This window comes from Muntiacus reevesi, chromosome 1 (genome assembly GCF_963930625.1).
Source record: "Muntiacus reevesi chromosome 1, mMunRee1.1, whole genome shotgun sequence".
Taxonomy (NCBI): Eukaryota; Metazoa; Chordata; class Mammalia; order Artiodactyla; family Cervidae; genus Muntiacus; species Muntiacus reevesi.
Window position 1 is genome coordinate 228592030 of NC_089249.1, and position 17692 is coordinate 228609721.

Sequence of the window (17692 nt, forward strand, 5' to 3'; positions counted from 1 at the left end):
GGGGCAAAAAAGCGCGATGCACGATGGTCATTGTAGTCCAATCCATAGGAACTGCGGCTCACTGGACTACAATCCCCGGCCTGCATTGCGCCAGGGGTCGCTGCTGCAGTGGTATAAGGGGCGCGACCCTTAGAAGGCCTGTGGAAGCGTGTTGCTGCCAGTTGACTGCTTTCCTGCTAGCGACTCATAGCTGCTACTGTGACAACTGCGGGCAGAGCTTTTCCTCATCTGTAGTGTGGGAATAGTGGCTTCCACACCGCATAACAGCTGGGAAGTTCAAGGAGACGTGATGAGATCCACTGGGAAAGACAAACTATGGACTAGAGGGTGACGTTGTGACTATTTTTAGCCTCAGGGATGTCCTTTTAAAATATACGCTGACACCTATTCTGTGTAAAAGTGTGTGTTTGGTCCAGGACAAGTTCTGGTGATGTTGAACCCAACCCTGGGAAGAATCAAGCAAATAAAAAGGTGAGAGTTTTATGTGGTTAGAAGGGAGCGTCCCTGGCATAGTTTCATTAGAGTGTCCAGTAAAAGTCAGGGGTAGAGAAAGAAGAAAAAGGCAGGTTTTGGAGCTGGCCTTAGATTCCTAACCTATCTTTGCTTTTCCTTAGTCTTCCTCCATCCCAGGATGTCTGAAGTCTCCATCAGACATCCATCCCTGAAGTCTTCAGGGCCCCTCTGAAACTTCTCTCCTCCACCCTATTCGTTTACTAGCCCATCCCCTTTTCTGAAGGACCAGGCCCTAGGAGATGAGTGAAAAGGAAATGAAGAAATTATCCCTGCATTTTCCCACTCAGGTTTGCATGGAGCCTAGCGAAGAATAAAAGTGATTCTTAAGTGTCTTTACTGACTCATCCCTGCAGGTGAGTTGGGATGGCCAAAAATCAGGTCTGCAGAAGTGAAACATGATCATGTACATCCCCAAACAAAAAATCACCTGGAATTCACTGAGATTTTACTCACAAAGACCAAATAAGTTATGTCAATTATGATATCAAACAGCAGCTACTTAGGTATTTGGGGTGGAGTGGGGAGATGTACAGCCCTAGACACAAACTGAAAGGGTAAATGCCTTTGGTTGTAAGCAGTTCCATCCCTTCCCTGCAGTCATGGCCCTGGGATACATGAGCACCAGTGTTTACACAGAAGGCTGGGTCCTGAAGAAGTCACTTGTGCTCTTCAGACAAGGGGTCTGATCAGGGACATCCTTTAGGTGGTTAAAAGAAGTTTATTTGGTTTAGGGAGGCCAGACAGACTACTCTAGAAGATAGACAGGGAAAGGTGGAATATGTCTTGAAGTCCAGGGGCACTAGACTAGAGTCAAAGATGTCAGAGTACCATGAAGTCAGAGGTATCTGGTTGAGAGTGGAGATGCTAGAGCATTATATGGGAGAAACTGGATTGAGAAGAGGTGCTATGAATTATGGGGCTACTTAGGAGTAGGGTCACAGACTACTAACCAAACTGATCACATCGACCACAGCCCTGTCTAACTCAATGAAACTTTGAGCCATGCCATGTAGGGCCACCCAAGATAGATGGGTCATGGTGGAGAGTTCTGACAAAACGTGGTCCACTAGAGAAGGGAATGGCAAACCACTTCATTATTCTTGCCTTGAGAACACCATAAACAGCATGAAAAGGCAAAAATATAGGGTACTGAAAGATGAACTCCCCAGGTTGGTAGGTGCCCAATATGCTACTGGAGATCAGTGGAGAAATAACTCCAGAAAGAATGAAGAGACAGAGCCAAAGCAAAAACAACACCGAGTTGTGGATATGACAGGTGATGGAAGTAAAGTCCAATGCTCCAAAGAGCAATATTGCATAGGAACCTGGAATGTTAGGGCCATGAATCAAGGCAAATTGGAAGTGGTCAAACAGGAGATGGAGAAAGTGAACATCAACATTTTAGGAATCAATGAACTAAAATGGAATGGATTGGGTGAATTTAACTCAGATGACCATTATATCTACTACTGTGGGCAAGAACCCCTTAGAAGAAATGGAGTAGTCATCATAGTCAACAGAAGAGTCCAAAATGCAATACTTGGATGCAATCTCAAAAATGACACAATGATCCCTGTCTGTTTCCAAGGCAAACCAGTCAATATCACAGTAATCCAAGTCTATGCCCCAACCAGTAATGCTGAAGAAGCTGAAGTTGAACGGTTCTGTGAAAACCTACAAGACCTTCTAGAACTAACACCCAAAAAAGATGTCCTTTTCATTATAGGGGACTGGAATACAAAAGTAGGAGGTCAAGAGCTACTTGGAGCAACAGGAAAATTTGACCTTGGAGTACAAAATGAAGCAGTCAAAGACTAACAGAGTTTTGCCAAGAGAATGCACTGGTCATAGCAAACACCCTCTTCCAACAACACAAGAGAAGACTCTATACATGGGCATCACCAGATGGTCAATACTGAAATCAGATTGGTTATTTTCTTTGCAGCCAAAGATGGAGAAGCTCTATATAGTCAGCAAAAGCAAGACTGGGAGCTGACTGTGGCTCAGATCATGAACTCCTTATTTCCAAATTCAGACTTAAATTTAAGAAAGAAGGGGAAACCACTATACCATTCAGGTATGACCTAAGTTAAATCCCTTATGATTATACAGTGGGAGTAACAAATAGATTCAAGGAATTAGATCTGATAGACAGAGTGCCTGAAGAACTATAGATGCAGGTTTGTGACACTGTACAAGAGGCAGTGGTCAAGACTATCCCCAAGAAGAAATGCAAAAAGGCAAAATGGTTGTCTGCGGAGGTCTTACAAATAGCTAAGAAAAGAAGAGAAACTAAAAGCAAAGGGGAAAAGGAAAGATATACTCACTTTAATGCAGAGTTCCAAAGAATATCAAGGAGAAATAAGAAAGCCTTCCTCAGTGATCAATGCAAAGAAATAGAGGAAAATAATAGAATGGAAAAGACAAGAGATCTCTTCAAGAAAATCAGAGATACCAAGGGAACATTTCATGCAAAGATGGGCACAATAAAGGACAGAAATGGTATGGACCTAACAGAAGCAAAAGATATTAAGAAGAAGTGGCAAGAATACACAGAAGAACTGTACAAAAAAGATCTTCAGGACCCAGATAATCACGATGGTGTGATCACTCACCTAGAGCCAGACATCCTGGAATGCGAAGTCAAGTGGGCCTTAGGAAGCATCACTATGAACAAAGCTAGTGGAGGTAATGGAATTCCAGCTGAACTATTTAAAATCCTAAAAGATGATGCTGTGAAAGTGCTGCACTTAATATGCCAGCAAATTTGGAAAACTCAGCAGTGGCCCCAGGACTGAAAAAGGTCATTTTTCATTCCAATCCCAAAGAATGGCAATGCCAAAGGATGCTCAAACTATCACACAATTGCACTCATTTCACACACTAGCAAAGTAATGCTCAAAATTCTTCAAGCCAGGTTTCAACAGTATGTGAACCATGAACTTCCAGATGTTCAATCTGGTTTTAGAAAAGGAAGAGGAACCAGAGATCAAATTGTCAACATCCACAGTGCTCAGGGCTGGCGCACTGGGAAGACCCAGAAGGATCGGATGGGGAGGGAGGCAGGAGGGAGGATTGAGATGGGGAGCACATGTAAATCCATGGCTGATTCATGTCAATGTATGGCAAAAACCACTACAATATTGTAAAGTAATTAGCCTCTAATTAATAAAAATAAATGAAAAATAAATAAAAAATACAAAGCAAAGAAAAAAAAGTTGCCAACATCCATTGGATCATTGAAAAAGCAAGAGAGTTCCAGAAAAACATCTACTTCTGCTGTATTGACTATGCCAAAGCCTTTGACTGTGTGGATCACAACAAACTGTGGAACATTCTTCAAGAGATGGGAATACCAGACCACCTGAGCTGCCTCTTGAGAAATCTGTATGCAGGTCAGGAAGCAACAGTTAGAACTGGACATGGAACAACAGACTGGTTCCAAATCGGGTAAGGAGTATGTCAAGGCTTATATTGTCACTCTGCTTATTTCACTTATATGCAGAGTACATCATTCGAAATGCTGGGCTGTATGAAATACAAGCTGGAATCAAGATTTCTGGGAGGAATATGACACCATCCTTATGGCAGAAAGCAAAGAAGAAGCAAAGAGCCTTTTGATGAAAGTGAAAGAGGAGAGTGAAAAAGTTGGCTTAAAACTCAACATTCAGAAAACTAAGATCATGGCATCTGGTCCCATCACTTCATGGCAAATAGATGGGGGAACAATGGAAACAGTGAGAGACTTTATTTTTGGAGGCTCCAAAATCACTCCAGATGGTGACTGCAGCCATGAAATTAAAAGATACTTGCTCCTTGGAAGAAAAGCTATGACCAACCTAGGCAGCATATTAAAAAGCAGAGACATTACTTTGCCAGCAAAGTTTCGTCTAGTCAAAGCTATGGTTTTTCCAGTAGTCATGTATGGATGTGAGAGTTGGACTATAAAGAAAGCTGAGCACTGAATTGATGCTTTTTAACTGTGGTGTGGGAGAAGGCTCTTGAGAGTCCCTTGGACTGCAAGGAGATCCAACCAGTCAATCCTAAAGGAAATCAGTCCTGAATATTCATTGGAAAGGCTGATGCTGAAGCTGAAGCTCCAATACTTTGGCCACCTGATGTGAAGAACTGACTCATTGGAAAAGACCTAGATGCTGGGAAAGATTGAAGGCATAAGGAGAAGGGGAAGACAGAAGATGAGATGGTTGGATGGCATCACAGACTTGATGGACATGAGTTCGAGTAAGCTCCGGGAGTTGGTGATGGATAGGGAGACCTGGTGTGCTGCAGTCAATGGGGTCACAAAGAGTCAGACACAACTGAGCTACTGAGCTGAATTGAACTGAACTAGGAATAGGGTCCAGGTTCAAGAATGCTGGGCAATATTTGGGAAGCTGAGGCCTCTTGGAAGTGTCTGGTACTTCAATGACCTTTCCCATTATCCTCTGAAACCTCACTTCCTCCACTTCTAGATGGCTCAGTGACTTCTAGATCAGTAAAAAATGATTTAGCATTGCAACTTTCTCAGATATTACCATGCAAATATATCCTTCAACTCATTTACACCTCACTTAACACTTCTGGGTGAATTTTTCTGTGACTATATCACCAGGACTAACTTAGAACTCCAAATCCTCAACATTTAGAACACTTCTGTGCCAGTTTTTGCTTAAGCACGCCAACCACACAACAAAAATAATTCCCACTGTCAAATTCAATCTCTGTTTGGTAAAAGAGGAAACTGTGGGCTTAAAGGGCTCAGGATGGAGGTGCTGGCAAAAGTAATCAGCAGGAAGAGTGAGAGCACCTGGGAAGGAAATAAGGGACAAGAACTTGGCAGTTCTCAAAGAAAGGGAGGTAGGTGCAGAAAGAAGTTCAAAGAGATGAGAAAGGACATCGAGGGGGAAACCGCTGAGCAGAGCCACAATGTTTCCTAGCAAATTCAATAGAATTGAGTAGTACTAGCCTGGCTTTGGGAAACTGTGTTCAAGACCTAGGCTGGGAGGCCTGCAGTAACTCTTCATCTGCTAAACCACTTCACCTAGAATCAGCCTCAGATTTTCTATCAGTTTCTCTACTTTTAGAAAAATTTGTTGAACTGTAGTGAATTTTTGTGGGTGATATTGAGGTTTGCTGTGTGCCCTATATGATTGAGGTGCTGCCCCATCCAGTTCTGGAAGAAAGATACTGAATAAATCATCCCTCTGTTTGATGGAGCCTGTGCTCCTGAGATGACTTGTCAGTTGACCTCCCATTGGATGCAGCGAGAAGCAAGGGAAGGACACACAGCAACCAGCCCACCCCTGCCACCTGTTCCTGCTTTGGAGTCCTGGAGTCCTATGTTAGAATAGGGAGGAAGCCGTCCAGTAAATGACCACCATCCTGTTGTCTAGACATCAAGGAAGAAATATGGGCTCAGAGAAGCTGCACGGAAAGGCTATACTTGGATTTCCTGTCAGAGGTAGGGTTCTGTATTTACATAAATAGTAGGATTCTCCAGCAGAAATCTCTCTAATACAGCTTGCTAGAGAGCAGAATTCAGCATGAAGTGAATTCATCCTTAACCTCTTCCCAAAGGGTATTTATTTGACAACAGGAAAGTCAACTTGGCTAATGTGGTATTTCAATGTCAATTTCAGGGTAAAGGCTTTCAGTCTCTTGATACCAGTTCATCTCATCTCTCCCACATATCAATTCCTTAGGACTAACAGCTCATATTTGCATAGTATTGTCCAGAATCAAGGGGAAGTTTGTGGCCTTATAATGAAGATGTCAACTGAGTTACCTAGAATGAAACCACATCCTTAACCTAATTAGTCCAGCATGATAAGAAACTGAACTAAGTCCCCCTGGCAGTCAGAGTAACAATAATAATTCAAAAAGAATCCAGTACTAAAAAATAAAAATAAAAAAGAATCCAGTACTTCTAGACATTGTTAGGTCACCTGGAGAGTTCTATCCCAGTGAATGGATTTTTGTACTGGAACTGGCTAGGAAGTCATGTGTTTTTTGCATTGTGGCTTAAATAAAATATATCGATTATTTTTTAAATGCCATAGAATTGCTGTCACATGTTGGATACTCCAGGAAATAGAGTCTCTGAGATTTGCATGCTGAAGGTTTATTGGTGAGTGTTCCTAACATTAAGTTGTGAGTTATAAGGGAAGCAGGATTAAGCAGAGGGAGAAATTGATATAAGGAGTGCAAGTCTTCACCCTTACCTCCACCCCCATCGACTGGTCATAAGTCAGCTATGAGCCCTCAGTAGCCAACACTCCCAGCAGTTTAAGATCAAAGGTCTTGATCCTGAAGTGGGACCTAGGTAGTGGTACTCCACATTATCTGCTGCAGTTCCAAGTGTCTCTACATTTACTATTCCATTTTACCTACCAAGTAGCCTGTGAGATAGACAGGGCTAGGCCGGGATCATTCTTCCACACTGATGCACACTAACACATAGGAAAATCTAAGTCCCAGAGTCACCCAATACTTGTCTCTGGCTCCCACCCAGAATGACCTCTGCTCAAAATATTGTGTTCATTTTCTCTTACAGCTTGAGTTTACCAAATGTAGAATATAAGAACCAAAAAAGATAAGGAAGGCCAAGTAGTCTACCAACTTCACTTTAAAAGTAAGAAAATAGTTTCAGAGATGGGGATGGTTTCACCCAAATCAAGCTGCAAGTCGGTGGCAGAGCCCAGCCTTTTGACTAGATTCTCTGCACTCACAAGCCAGTTTTCATGACCTCTGATGTACTGGGCATGGTGTACCACATAGAGGCTATAGACATGAGCAGGTTACAGGCCCTGCCCTAGAGGATTTTAGAATCCAGTAGGTTTCTTCAGACCACTTTAATAGTTTCATTGAGACAAGCAGAGTGAAACTTTCTGTTCTAAGTTTTCTTTCTCCTGTTACTTCACAGAGTCTAAATCCAGAAGAAAATAGCATATGGTTGCTTCAGAATGGCTAATTTGTATTTTCTTGTGTTCTAAACTGCCATCAACCAGATGCTTATGGCGCTCCATGGAGACATACCCAGATGACTCTTCCATTGACTCTCCCCAACCAAGATTCGCTTCCAAACCAGTGTCATGGTAGAGATTATTAAGAATACAGATGATTCTTTTTCTCATTCTCTTTAAACAACTTTACAGTATTTGTGAAACTTCATTCTGTTTCTCAGACACAGAAATCATAGCTGTGTAGGGCACAGGGGGTAGATTTAGGATGATGAAGTCATAGATCTATCCTTCCCAGTGCTATTCCCACCAGTAGGATGAAAGTAAATCACGTCTACCTGGGGCAGGCAGAGGACATTTGCCTTTTTATCATTCAGCTCTTGTCACCAGAGTGTCTGAATCAAAATGCATTGTACCTCTCGGGTTCTCACTCTGCAGACCAACTGGTGACAGCTGGTCACTGTCTATAGCTCCTTTTCTCTCCCTTCTGTTGGAGTGGTTAGTCCTCATCACTACTTAATAAATCAAGTAAAACAAGGCAGATCTGATAAAACGTTCTCTCTACCTCCCAAGCTTCTCAGAGAGCTCTCCTCAGGAGTAGAAACTTGTACACGTGCCTTACCTCCAAAAGGAGGCCCCAGAACTGCTAAAACACTCTGAAATACTCATGGGAGCATAGACTTTAAAAAAAATTAGACTGCAGGTCAGAAAATAACTTTAATGCCAAGGAAAAAGGATCAGTTCACTTTGTCATTTTCCTTGGTCTGGCTCTGTAGACTCCTCCTTCTTCTGACTTTGAAATGGCAGGGAGGAGCAGGCTGTGTTTCTAGGCTGACTGTCCACATGGGAAAGAGTCTTTCATACTGGCAGCTCCCTCTCAGATCTGGAGGGATGCTAGTGTCCTTTCAATCTGGGAGTAAATGGGAAACAATAATTTATATCTGGTTCATTGCCTCTACTGATGCCATCACCTTCTTCTTTACAGTTGCATCATCATCAGATCCATTGGGACCCAAGGTTGCTTTTAAAGAACCTGCAAAATAAATATATAATGAGGATGTGTGAAGTTATTAGCCATGGTGGGGTAGAGAAAGAAGAGTCTGGGCCTTCAAGAGTATCTCCTTTCTGGTTAAGGAAATAGCGCCTGAAAGGAGGAGGAAGGAGAAGGAAGGAACCAGGGGAAAAAATGCACCTTCTCTGCTGAGGGGCATCCTTTGCTGTTATTCATGTTGATGTTCTTCATCGAGATAAGAGTGATGCTCTCTTTCTCTCCATTGACTGTGGAACCGCTGGGGAAGGAAGGGAACATAGGTTTTAGAGAGAAGGAGCCGCAGGGCACTGGGGGTCAAGGAATTGTTGAGGCAGGGTTTTGAAACTTAGACCTTTGTTTTGAGATGCCTTTATTTTGGTGGTAGATTGTCATCAAACGAGTATGTGTTTTGAAGCCCAAAAGACTTGTGTTTAAATCTTAGTTTTATTACCTACTACTTGTGTGACCTGGACCAAGTTAAAACCTCTCCTGCGTGCTAAGTTGCTTCAGTCATATCTGACTCTTTGTGACCCTGTGGAGTGTAGCCCACTAGGCTCCTCTGTCCATGGGATTCTCCAGGCAAAAATGCTGGAGTGGGTTGCCATTTTCTCCTCCAGGGGATCTTCCTGACTCAGGGATCAAACCCACGTCTCTCATGTCTCCTGCATTGATTGGTAGGGAGGTTCTTCACCTCTAGCGCCACAACTTCTCCTAAGTCTTAATTTTTTTAATGTGTAAAATGCAGAAATATCTGCCTTGAAGAACTCTGAGGATTTGAGATATTATAGTGCTTGGCACATACAAGGTGTTCAGAAAGTGGTTCCTTAAATACGTACCCTCTGTTTAAGGAGTATATTAGAATCTGAGTTCCTTTGCTTTTCATGAAGAGGTTAATAAAGACTTAGCCTTGTGGGTAAAGGATTCCTTGGGGGTAAAGTCCATCTCCTCTCATCTGACTGTTTCCTTCGTGCGTGTGCGTGTGTGTGTGTGTGTGTGTGTGTGTGTGTGTGTGTAAAAGGCAGGAAGCATTGGTTCCCTCTTGGAGTGGAGGAGTAAGAGGTCAGTAGATGATTCTTTCCTTGTACTTCTGACAGTCTTACCTTTCAGAGAGCCCTGAACTCCCAGGTTTCTGAGGATCTGTAAAAACCCAAAGGCACAGGTTGGAGGCCACAGGCTGTAACTCAGAAGCCCAATTGGCCCTTCAAAGGCCACCTAAGTGGACCTCCCCCCATTTCCCATTTCCCCTGTGTGCTATTCCTTCCCTCAATTCTGAGCTGCGTGTCAGGCCTAGAGTCTGGCTGTGGGTCCCTCATCAAAGAGAGGCAAAGGGGGCCCTGAGAGACAGGGCATGTACCTTCAGACTCCTTGTTCTTCTGACACTTAAACCTTAGACTGACCACACTGACCAGGACGATCACCACAACCACTAGGATGGCAATGAAGCTGATGACACCTGAACAGGGAAAAGAACGGGGTGAAGGAAAGACAGAGGAAGGGACAAAAGAGGCCAACAGGAGTCCAAATTCCCTTCCCAGCCGAGGGCTGTTTATACAGATTCTGGGAGCAAAGTGAATTCCCCTTCACTCCCAAATGAATGCGCTCTCAGCCTGTATACCTGGCCAAAGTGATCTCCACAGCCCACCCCATCCTCTCTTAAGAGCACGGAGTCTAGCAGAGTCCAAAAGAGCTGAGTGGAGGGCCAGTGGAGGCTCCTTCCCCACCAGCATCTTCCTCATCAGCCAACCCTCCTGAAATAAATGGGCTAGATTTGAACTTGTGTTCCCAGACCAGAGTTCAAGTCAGTTCAGGCATGAGCCTCCCCCCACCACTCCCCACCTTCTCCCTCTCACCAAATGCAGCCACAGTGAGCACCGTCTCTGACGTAGGGCTGGGTGGGACAGTGGAGTCTGCTGTCATCCTAAAACTCATGTTGGGTGATGTGGAAGTAACATTGCTAGAGGTGTCTAGAAAGGAGTAGGGAGGGATGGGGGTATCAGTGGAGGGAGTGACTCAGCCTACATGAGAAAGCCAGCCCCCTCCCACTTCCCCCAGGTAGAGGACTGAGGAGAGAACTCCCACACAAGACACCCTCCCACCCTTCAGAACTGGGAGACATGGGATCACGGGAAGAGCACTGCTGGTTGCTCATGTTCCTAGTTCCTAGTTCCTAGGACTTCAGAAAGTTCAGGATGCTTCCCCTCATTATGCTTTTCCCACCACACCCATGGGGCCCAGAGGAGGGCTGCAGAGATAGGGAGCCAGACTGGTCTCCTAAAACAAAACATGGGGAGCCATCTGTGTTTTGCCAAATGTTGAACCGGGAGGAAGGAAGGGCACTGGATGTTTGTCCCCAGGCACTGACCTAACAAGTCAGGCTGCCAGTTAATGGACACAAGTTTCTGATGCTCTTACAATGCAGTACGGTTGCCCATCTCTGCCCAGCTTCAACACATTTACTGCAGGCCTGATTGCAATTCCACGATTTCAGTTCCTTATCTTCACCCCCCGCCCCACCAAATAAGGTGGGAAGTATAAAAAAAGTCGAAGAGCAGAGGGCTGGGACAAGGGAAAGGGTCAGGGCGCTCTGCTCTGTGAGCACAGACAGGACATACCAATGCTCATGCTGTTGCTGCTCCTGCCACTGCTCGGAACATCAGTGCCTGCACCATAAAACAGGGCCCAGATGGAAGGTACCCACCCACTCCTGGTTTCCTCCCATACTGCCGGGTGAAGCCCAACCTGCCCTGAGAAGCATGTAGCCATTTCCCAACCTTTTATGCCTTCCTTTCCATCATTTTGCATTTTCTTGCCCCCCCCCACCCCCAATTATCCCATCTATGCCTTTATCAATTCTGAGTCCAGGCTCCTTTTACCTTCACTGTGACCCATTCCTAGCTCCATTCTCTCCACCCTCATCCCCAGGCCACTCTAGTTGTCTCCCAAAGCAGGGTACCACTGGTGTGGATCCTGGTGTGAACCCTCACTCTGGGGCAGGACCCTGGACCTCCTGAATGAGGAAGAAGGAACCCAGTCAGAGACGACCCAGTGTTTTTCCACCCCTGGCCCCAGGTACTCACTGAGTCCTGACGTGTGTTTCTGTGACTGGGACCAAGTCAGTCCCGGAGAGGACGGCAAGTGACCAGCCACGGTGCTTGAACTCAGAGTCACGGCTTCTGTGGAGATCTGTGAGGGCATCTCTGACGCTGCTGCAGGTTAGGAAGCGTGTGTGGCCTCCTTAGAGCCTCAGCCAGCATGTGACCAGAGAGGCTCTTTAGTCCCAAACCTGCCTTCAGGTCCTCTGGGCCTTTGCCTTTGCAGTGCCCTCTGCCTGCAGTATGCCCTACCGCCCTCCACCCCACAGCCTCCATCTGACTGATTCCTTTTTGGGCCTCAGCTTCGGAGATCACTCAGTCTGGGATGTCTGGCCCTACATCTGAAGTGGTTGATGTTGCCTGGGTTCCCATAGCACCTTTGGCTTATGCCCATCATGGCCCTTCCCCACCTCCTAACGGTCAATGTGAGGTCCTATTTACTTGTCTGGTCCACTACTACTCTGTATTGTCCTTTAGAGCAGATTCTGTGTCTGCCTCATTATTGGACCCTCTCTGGATGGCATCTATAACCTGAGCAGTGGGATACCTGTGGTCCAGGTGTCGGACAGAGGGCTTAAGCTGTTGGCCTCTGTGGAAGAACCTGCAAATATAGGCGGAGAGCAGTTGAAGACTGGGCAGGTTTGGTGATGCCACCACGCTCCCTAGCCCACCCAAGAACCCTTGGGCTCCAAGCAGGTCTAAAGGGCTGGGGAGAGGGCTGGGCAAGGGGCAGGGCTTGGCCATTTAGCAGCCACACTCACTTGTTTCAGGGGAAGTTGGCTGTGTGGTTGAACTTTGACTGCTGAAGGCTCCTGAAACAGATCATCTGAGACTGAGGGTCCACTGCCTCTGACTGCTCTGTCTCCCTCTCTTCTTTACTAAGCAGGTGTTTTCTAGACTTTTCTCCCTACCCCACCCACCACCCAATCATCCATCTCTCTCCACTCTCAAGGCACGTGAGAGATTCCTGCAAAACAGGCCTGGAGCTCTTCCTTCCTAAGCACCCAGACTTGAATGATGGAGTAGGTCCTGTGAGCTGGAAGCTGCGGCTGGCAAGAGAAAGCGGAACATATAGACTAGCTTGGCGAGCTTTCTGCCCAGTGCGCACCGTGGAGAAGAACCCAGCCCTTTTGGCTTCCAGGCCCCTGTGCTAGAAGGCAGACACCCTGGCAGAGGGCAAGAGGATGTGACTCCAGCTCGTAGCGCTGGCTTCCTCTGTGACTCAGTCACCCTGTCACCACCACTTCACAGTTCAGTGTCCCGAAGTCCTTTCCGGTCTCTTCAACCCCACATGGGTTACATACAAACCTGACATGAGGACAGGGGAAGGTTGTTTCAAATTAGCAATACGTCCGAGGACAGAGGGCCAGTGACAGACCACGTCTAGACAAAGACCCAGAGCTCCGGTCTCTCACTGTAGCTCTCACTACAGTGCTGCAGAGCCATTCCTTTTCTGTGAATGCTTTCCTCCTGGCCTTGCCCCAAGGGAAGGGGATGAAAAGATGTGGTGAATAAGATGGAATTAGGGGCTGGGCTTGGTGTCTGGGCTGTCTGTCTGTCCCTCTGGCTGGAGGTGGGGGCCTACACAGGAAGCAAGTTTTGAGGTACATACTGGAGGCAGGGAAATTCTTGAACGAGCAACCAGTGTACTCTAACAGGTAGAGACTACTTTGGAAATGGTCACTGTTAGCCATACCCAGGGAGGAGGCAATTATCAGGAGGCCCCGGTCACAAGCCCTCATTCCCTTTTGTGTACATACATGTGTATGCCTGTGGGCCTCCACGCAGAGGTCATGTGTGCTGGTGTGCCCATACATGTGTCCCCTTTGTGTGTGGGACCTGAGAGGTCAGGTTGTGTTTGCTCATTTTCCACAGTGAAATCATTCCTGAAACCTATGAACAATGTGAAAGGAAAACATCATGGGGAAGTGGAGCCGCCCAGTTGGGTTCCCGTCCTCCACTGGCTGGGCAGGGACTGCAGCCACTGGCCTGGCCCCTCATCAACAGGCAAACACCAGGCCTGGAAGCCCCGGGGCCCGGGTGAACAGAGGCGGCTAAGGGCCAGGGGCCCGCCCAGCCTGGGGCAGCCTGCTGGTCTGTTTATTTTCTTTAACCACTGCATTTCTCTGTTAAGGCTATCACTCAGATGGAGAGGAATTAATTGTTTCCAATCCCAAGCTTGCCCAAAACCTGGGCAGTGTTTTTCCAGGTCACCATCTCTCATAGACCCATTCCCTCCTTGGGTGGGGGTGTCAAGCGGGGTGCTAAAGCTTCTAGGTGCCCCAGCCTAGAGAGAACTCTTTCTAGCTGGAGATGACCCTGGGCAAACACTTTCAATCTGAGGCATGTCTATCAGTTATTGATAGACATCTATCAGATAGATCAATCTATCAGTTATTGATAAAGCATATCTAGGGTCCCATCTTAGTTCTAGAAGGTTATAACTTTGGTTTTTAGTGGGAAGGCACAGTTCACTGCCTTCTTGCTCTTTTCTTGAAGCAAAACTAGTTAGAAGGAATCTCAAAGTCACAAGCTCCAACAGGTAGTGACCTGCTCTCTTTGTCTCCCATCTCCCCTCCCCCGACCGGAACACTGTGTCAACAGTGGATTCCTCAATGAGGAGAGGAGGGACTTGGGTAGCTTGTGTTCCTACAGGCCGAGGTGACTCAGACCACTGGGCATGCAGAACTGGAAGAACACTGACCACAGGGATTTCTTCTTTTCTTGTGTCCTCTCTCTTATCCCTACCTGCTTCATTCCCTTCTAGCCTCTCTCCTTCCCCTCTTCACCACCATCATACTATGTTCCTCAGCAGCATAGTTAAGTAGCTAAAATCATGGATTTTGTAGACTGACGGTCTTGGGTTCAAGCTCTGATTCTGTCACTTACTGTCTGACCTCGGCCTCAGTTTTCTCTTCTTTAAAATGCAAGTGATTTTAGTAGCCCACAAGTGGTTGTGAGGATAAGAAAATGCACACAAAGCACTTAACTCAGTGCCTGACAGCTCATGCTCAAAAAATTCTGGACAGTTTAATTTTTGCCCCTTCTCTTAAATCCTCTAAGTTTCAAGTCTGCCCTGAATCTGTGTCTCCATAGTCAAGTCTCTCTGTGAGCCTGAATATCCTCGAAAGATTCTCCAGTCCAACAAAGAAGACAACAGTGAGCGCTCTGAGATCTTGGGAGGAGCGGTCAGGATACTCAAAGGTGCTCATGGTTCAGGTAGAAAAACTAAGGACATTCCCAGCCCTGGTGGCTGCCTGGGGCAGGATGGCAGGTAGGGAAGCTGGGAGAAGCCTAGGTTTGTGAAAATGTCCCCTCATGAGTTTCGCTTTTTAATTTCCTCCTGTGCCATTTCTGCAATTTCTATAACCACCTAGTCCCCTAGCCTCAGGTCAAGTGAGTGACTTTGTCCACCTGGGAGAGGATCGGTGGGGTGGGGGGGGAATAGGATTGGGATGATCGGAGTTTTGCACTCAGTCTTTGGGCTTTCAGAGACATGTCTGACCTCTCCAGGAGACAGACAGTTGGAATACTCAGGCCCTCTCACCCACCACCAAGAAAAAACCATCCTCCCTCCCCTCCCTGTCCAAATACTCTGGAACTTCCTTCTGCTGCTTTGAGCACAAGCTCCTAAATCCTCAGCGGAGGGCTTGTGGAAGGTGGAGTGGGGGTGGGGGAGGCATGACCAAAGGGAAGTTTCTGCCCTGTGAGTCAGAATCTCCTGGATTTTTCATGATTCCCAGCAACTGCTCCCTAATTAGAAGACCCCTTATGAGCTACCTCACAAGTCATAAGCTACCAGAGCCCTGAGATATGTTGTTCCCAAGTCATTTCTTTTGGGGATGATTTCATCTGCCCCCCTAGATGAAATGTGTACAACTTCTTGGGCAAATAGTTCTTTGTAGCTAACCTGAGTCCTCATTGCTGTGATTTGACCGTAAAGTCAATAATTGGAGATCCAACGTTGTTATTTCTCATATGAAAGAAGAAAAAAGATCACCTGTGAAGCCCAAGGTACAGACCATTTTGTGCTAGGACAGCCTGGAGGGACCTTTCCAGCTTGAACCTCATACCAAGACAGTCACTTCCCACATTTCAGGGGGCCAGCCTCTCTGGGGGGCCCAGTTCTCCCTGGAAAGTTTCCCACCAAAAGCGTCTAAGAATATCTCTATCTTACTGCTGCCTGGGAATGACCAGCTCCCCAGCCAAGTGATCCCCTTCATAACAAGGTGCTGGAATTTCCCTCTGGGAAAGTGAAGCCCTGGATGGAGAGCCTGCGTGCTGTGTGTGTCCCAAAGGAGGGACAGGCACCCAGAACTGCCGGCCACTGGAGAGGAACTGCTGAAGGACAGTGGTGGGTGCCTCTTACCTTGGAGCAGGAGGAAGCCCAGGATGGCCCAGCGCAGGTGTGTTTCTCCGATGCTCCCCATGTCAGCTGGGTTTGCGACAAGCAAGCAGTCTCTGAGTGGAAGCTCTGTCCATAGTGGAGAAGAGAGAGGGACTGCGAGGGCGGGGTGGGGGGTGGGGGCCGGCTCTCCAGGAGCTTCCTGTCAAAGAATAGAAGGAAACAGATTGGGACTGGCTCCAGGGGCCCTGCTCAGTCAGGCAGCTCAGCTGAGGATGTAAGGCTGAAACAGCAGCGCCTGCGCCCAGGCTCCTCATGGCCTTGGCTAGGGCCACGTGGTCTCCGCCAGGACCTGGGCACAAAAGCCAGTGATGGCGACCTGGCCCCACACCCCCTTTCTTCCCCTCTGCAGGGGTCCATCTGTCCCTCCACACACCACCCGGAGGCTTTCTTGGAGTATCACTCTGTCTCACTGAGCCCTAAAGCTCGGCCCACTGGCAGCCAACCCTCTGTAGACCCTGAATCTTCTACACGCCGCTCCCTCCTCAGGGCTCCAGATCCAGCTGGGACTCCTCACGTCTTTCAGGGAGGCATTACAATATTCTTGTTATTATGCAGAGAAAAACTGAAGGACCACATTCTAAGCATCCCTCCCTCAGCCCTCCCTTCAGGTTGGGGTCAGTTGTTCTCTGTTCTCCAGCAGCACCCTGTCCTTAGCATCCAGCCAGCCAGTCGCACTCACTCTGCAGGTCAAGTAAAAAACCCAATGACCAGCAGCTTAAGTGAGCTTGGAGGTTGAGTGGGGTCCCTAAACGTCAGCATGTGTAGCAGCTGGGCTGAGAAACAAGGAATCAGGAGGCTTACCTTCTGGGATCAGATCACAGGGTGAGAGGAGTTCCTAGGGGGTCTCCTGGTCTCCAGACTAGAATAAAGGGTGGTGGCTGCACAGTGAGGAACATGAGTGAGGAACAGTGAGGGATGGCTGGCCCTATGGAGTTAATAGGGAACCAAAAGTTATCCTTTATAAACTGTTTCCAGAGAGAGGCGAGATTAGTGGGCATTTTTTGTAACTCATAAGCATTAAGGCACACACATTCACAAACGAAGTTATAGACAAATGCAAACAGACATAACAGAATTCATACTTGTAAAAACCAATGAAGAAAAAGCACAAAGAGAGGAGAATGCCTTGCATGGGAACGATAAATATAAAATTCAACAAGATGATTATCCCTAGGGTGAGAAGGAGGGGAAAGGTAGGGAGCGAAGCTTCTATTTGTAATGTTTTAGTTCTTAAAATTCTTTGAAATAAATGTGACAGACTATTGAGATGAACAGAACTGGTGGCTGAACCAGAGAGACTTAGTTTATTATAGTCTGCACTTTTCAGTGTGCTTGAGAAATTGCTTTAAAAAAAAAAATCAAAGGATAATGACTTTAGGGAATCAGTTGAGATGTAAAGCCAGCAAGGTGGGGGGCGGGGGCGGGGTTAGGGCAAGTGTTTGGGATCCCGTGGAGAAGGGAGGTGGAGGAGGGATAAGCAGGCAGATTCGAGCTCCTGAAGGTGGCAGGGGACGTGAAAGGAGGTGCCTAGGAGTAAGATCAAAGCACTGTTAGAGTTGAGGGCTGGGCCCAGGGTAGTCCAGATGTTCAAGGAAGTGAAAGCGCGGGAGAGAGCGGTGAGGGTGTGTGCGTAGAGGGTGTGTACCCTGTAAGCCCCATAGACGTGGCAGCTCCGGGTAGGGACCCAGCT

General features: G+C 46.9%; 1 protein-coding gene across 2 annotated transcripts; it reads right to left on the reverse strand.

The window, feature by feature from the left end:
• Positions 1-8176: 8176 nt before the first annotated feature.
• On the reverse strand, positions 8177-16098 carry ECSCR (endothelial cell surface expressed chemotaxis and apoptosis regulator). Of its 2 annotated transcripts, XM_065918675.1 has the most exons (10): positions 15964-16098; positions 12356-12406; positions 12142-12195; positions 11580-11708; positions 11115-11162; positions 10353-10466; positions 9857-9955; positions 9603-9639; positions 8665-8761; positions 8177-8505 (listed from the first exon to the last, which is right to left on the reverse strand). In XM_065918675.1, the coding sequence occupies exons 1-10, from the start codon at positions 16022-16024 to the stop codon at positions 8497-8499; spliced, it is 699 nt and encodes a 232-aa protein (XP_065774747.1). In that variant the 5' UTR covers positions 16025-16098; the 3' UTR covers positions 8177-8496. The 2 variants fall into 2 exon arrangements, with proteins under 2 accessions (XP_065774747.1, XP_065774748.1); XM_065918676.1 differs by lacking the exon at positions 11115-11162.
• Between the last annotated feature and the right edge of the window lie 1594 nt (positions 16099-17692).

Bases quoted from the DNA above. Each gene is read 5' to 3' on its own strand.
- ECSCR (XM_065918675.1), bottom strand. From the start codon at position 16,024: ATGGGGAGCATCGGAGAAACACACCTGCGCTGGGCCATCCTGGGCTTC. The intron at 12,407-15,963 runs GTAAGAGGCACC...GATCTGTTTCAG, and splicing joins GGGCTTCCTCCTGCTCCAAG to GAGCCTTCAGCAGTCAAAGT. The intron at 9,640-9,856 runs GTACATGCCCTG...GGGTTTTTACAG, and splicing joins GAAGAACAAGGAGTCTGAAG to ATCCTCAGAAACCTGGGAGT.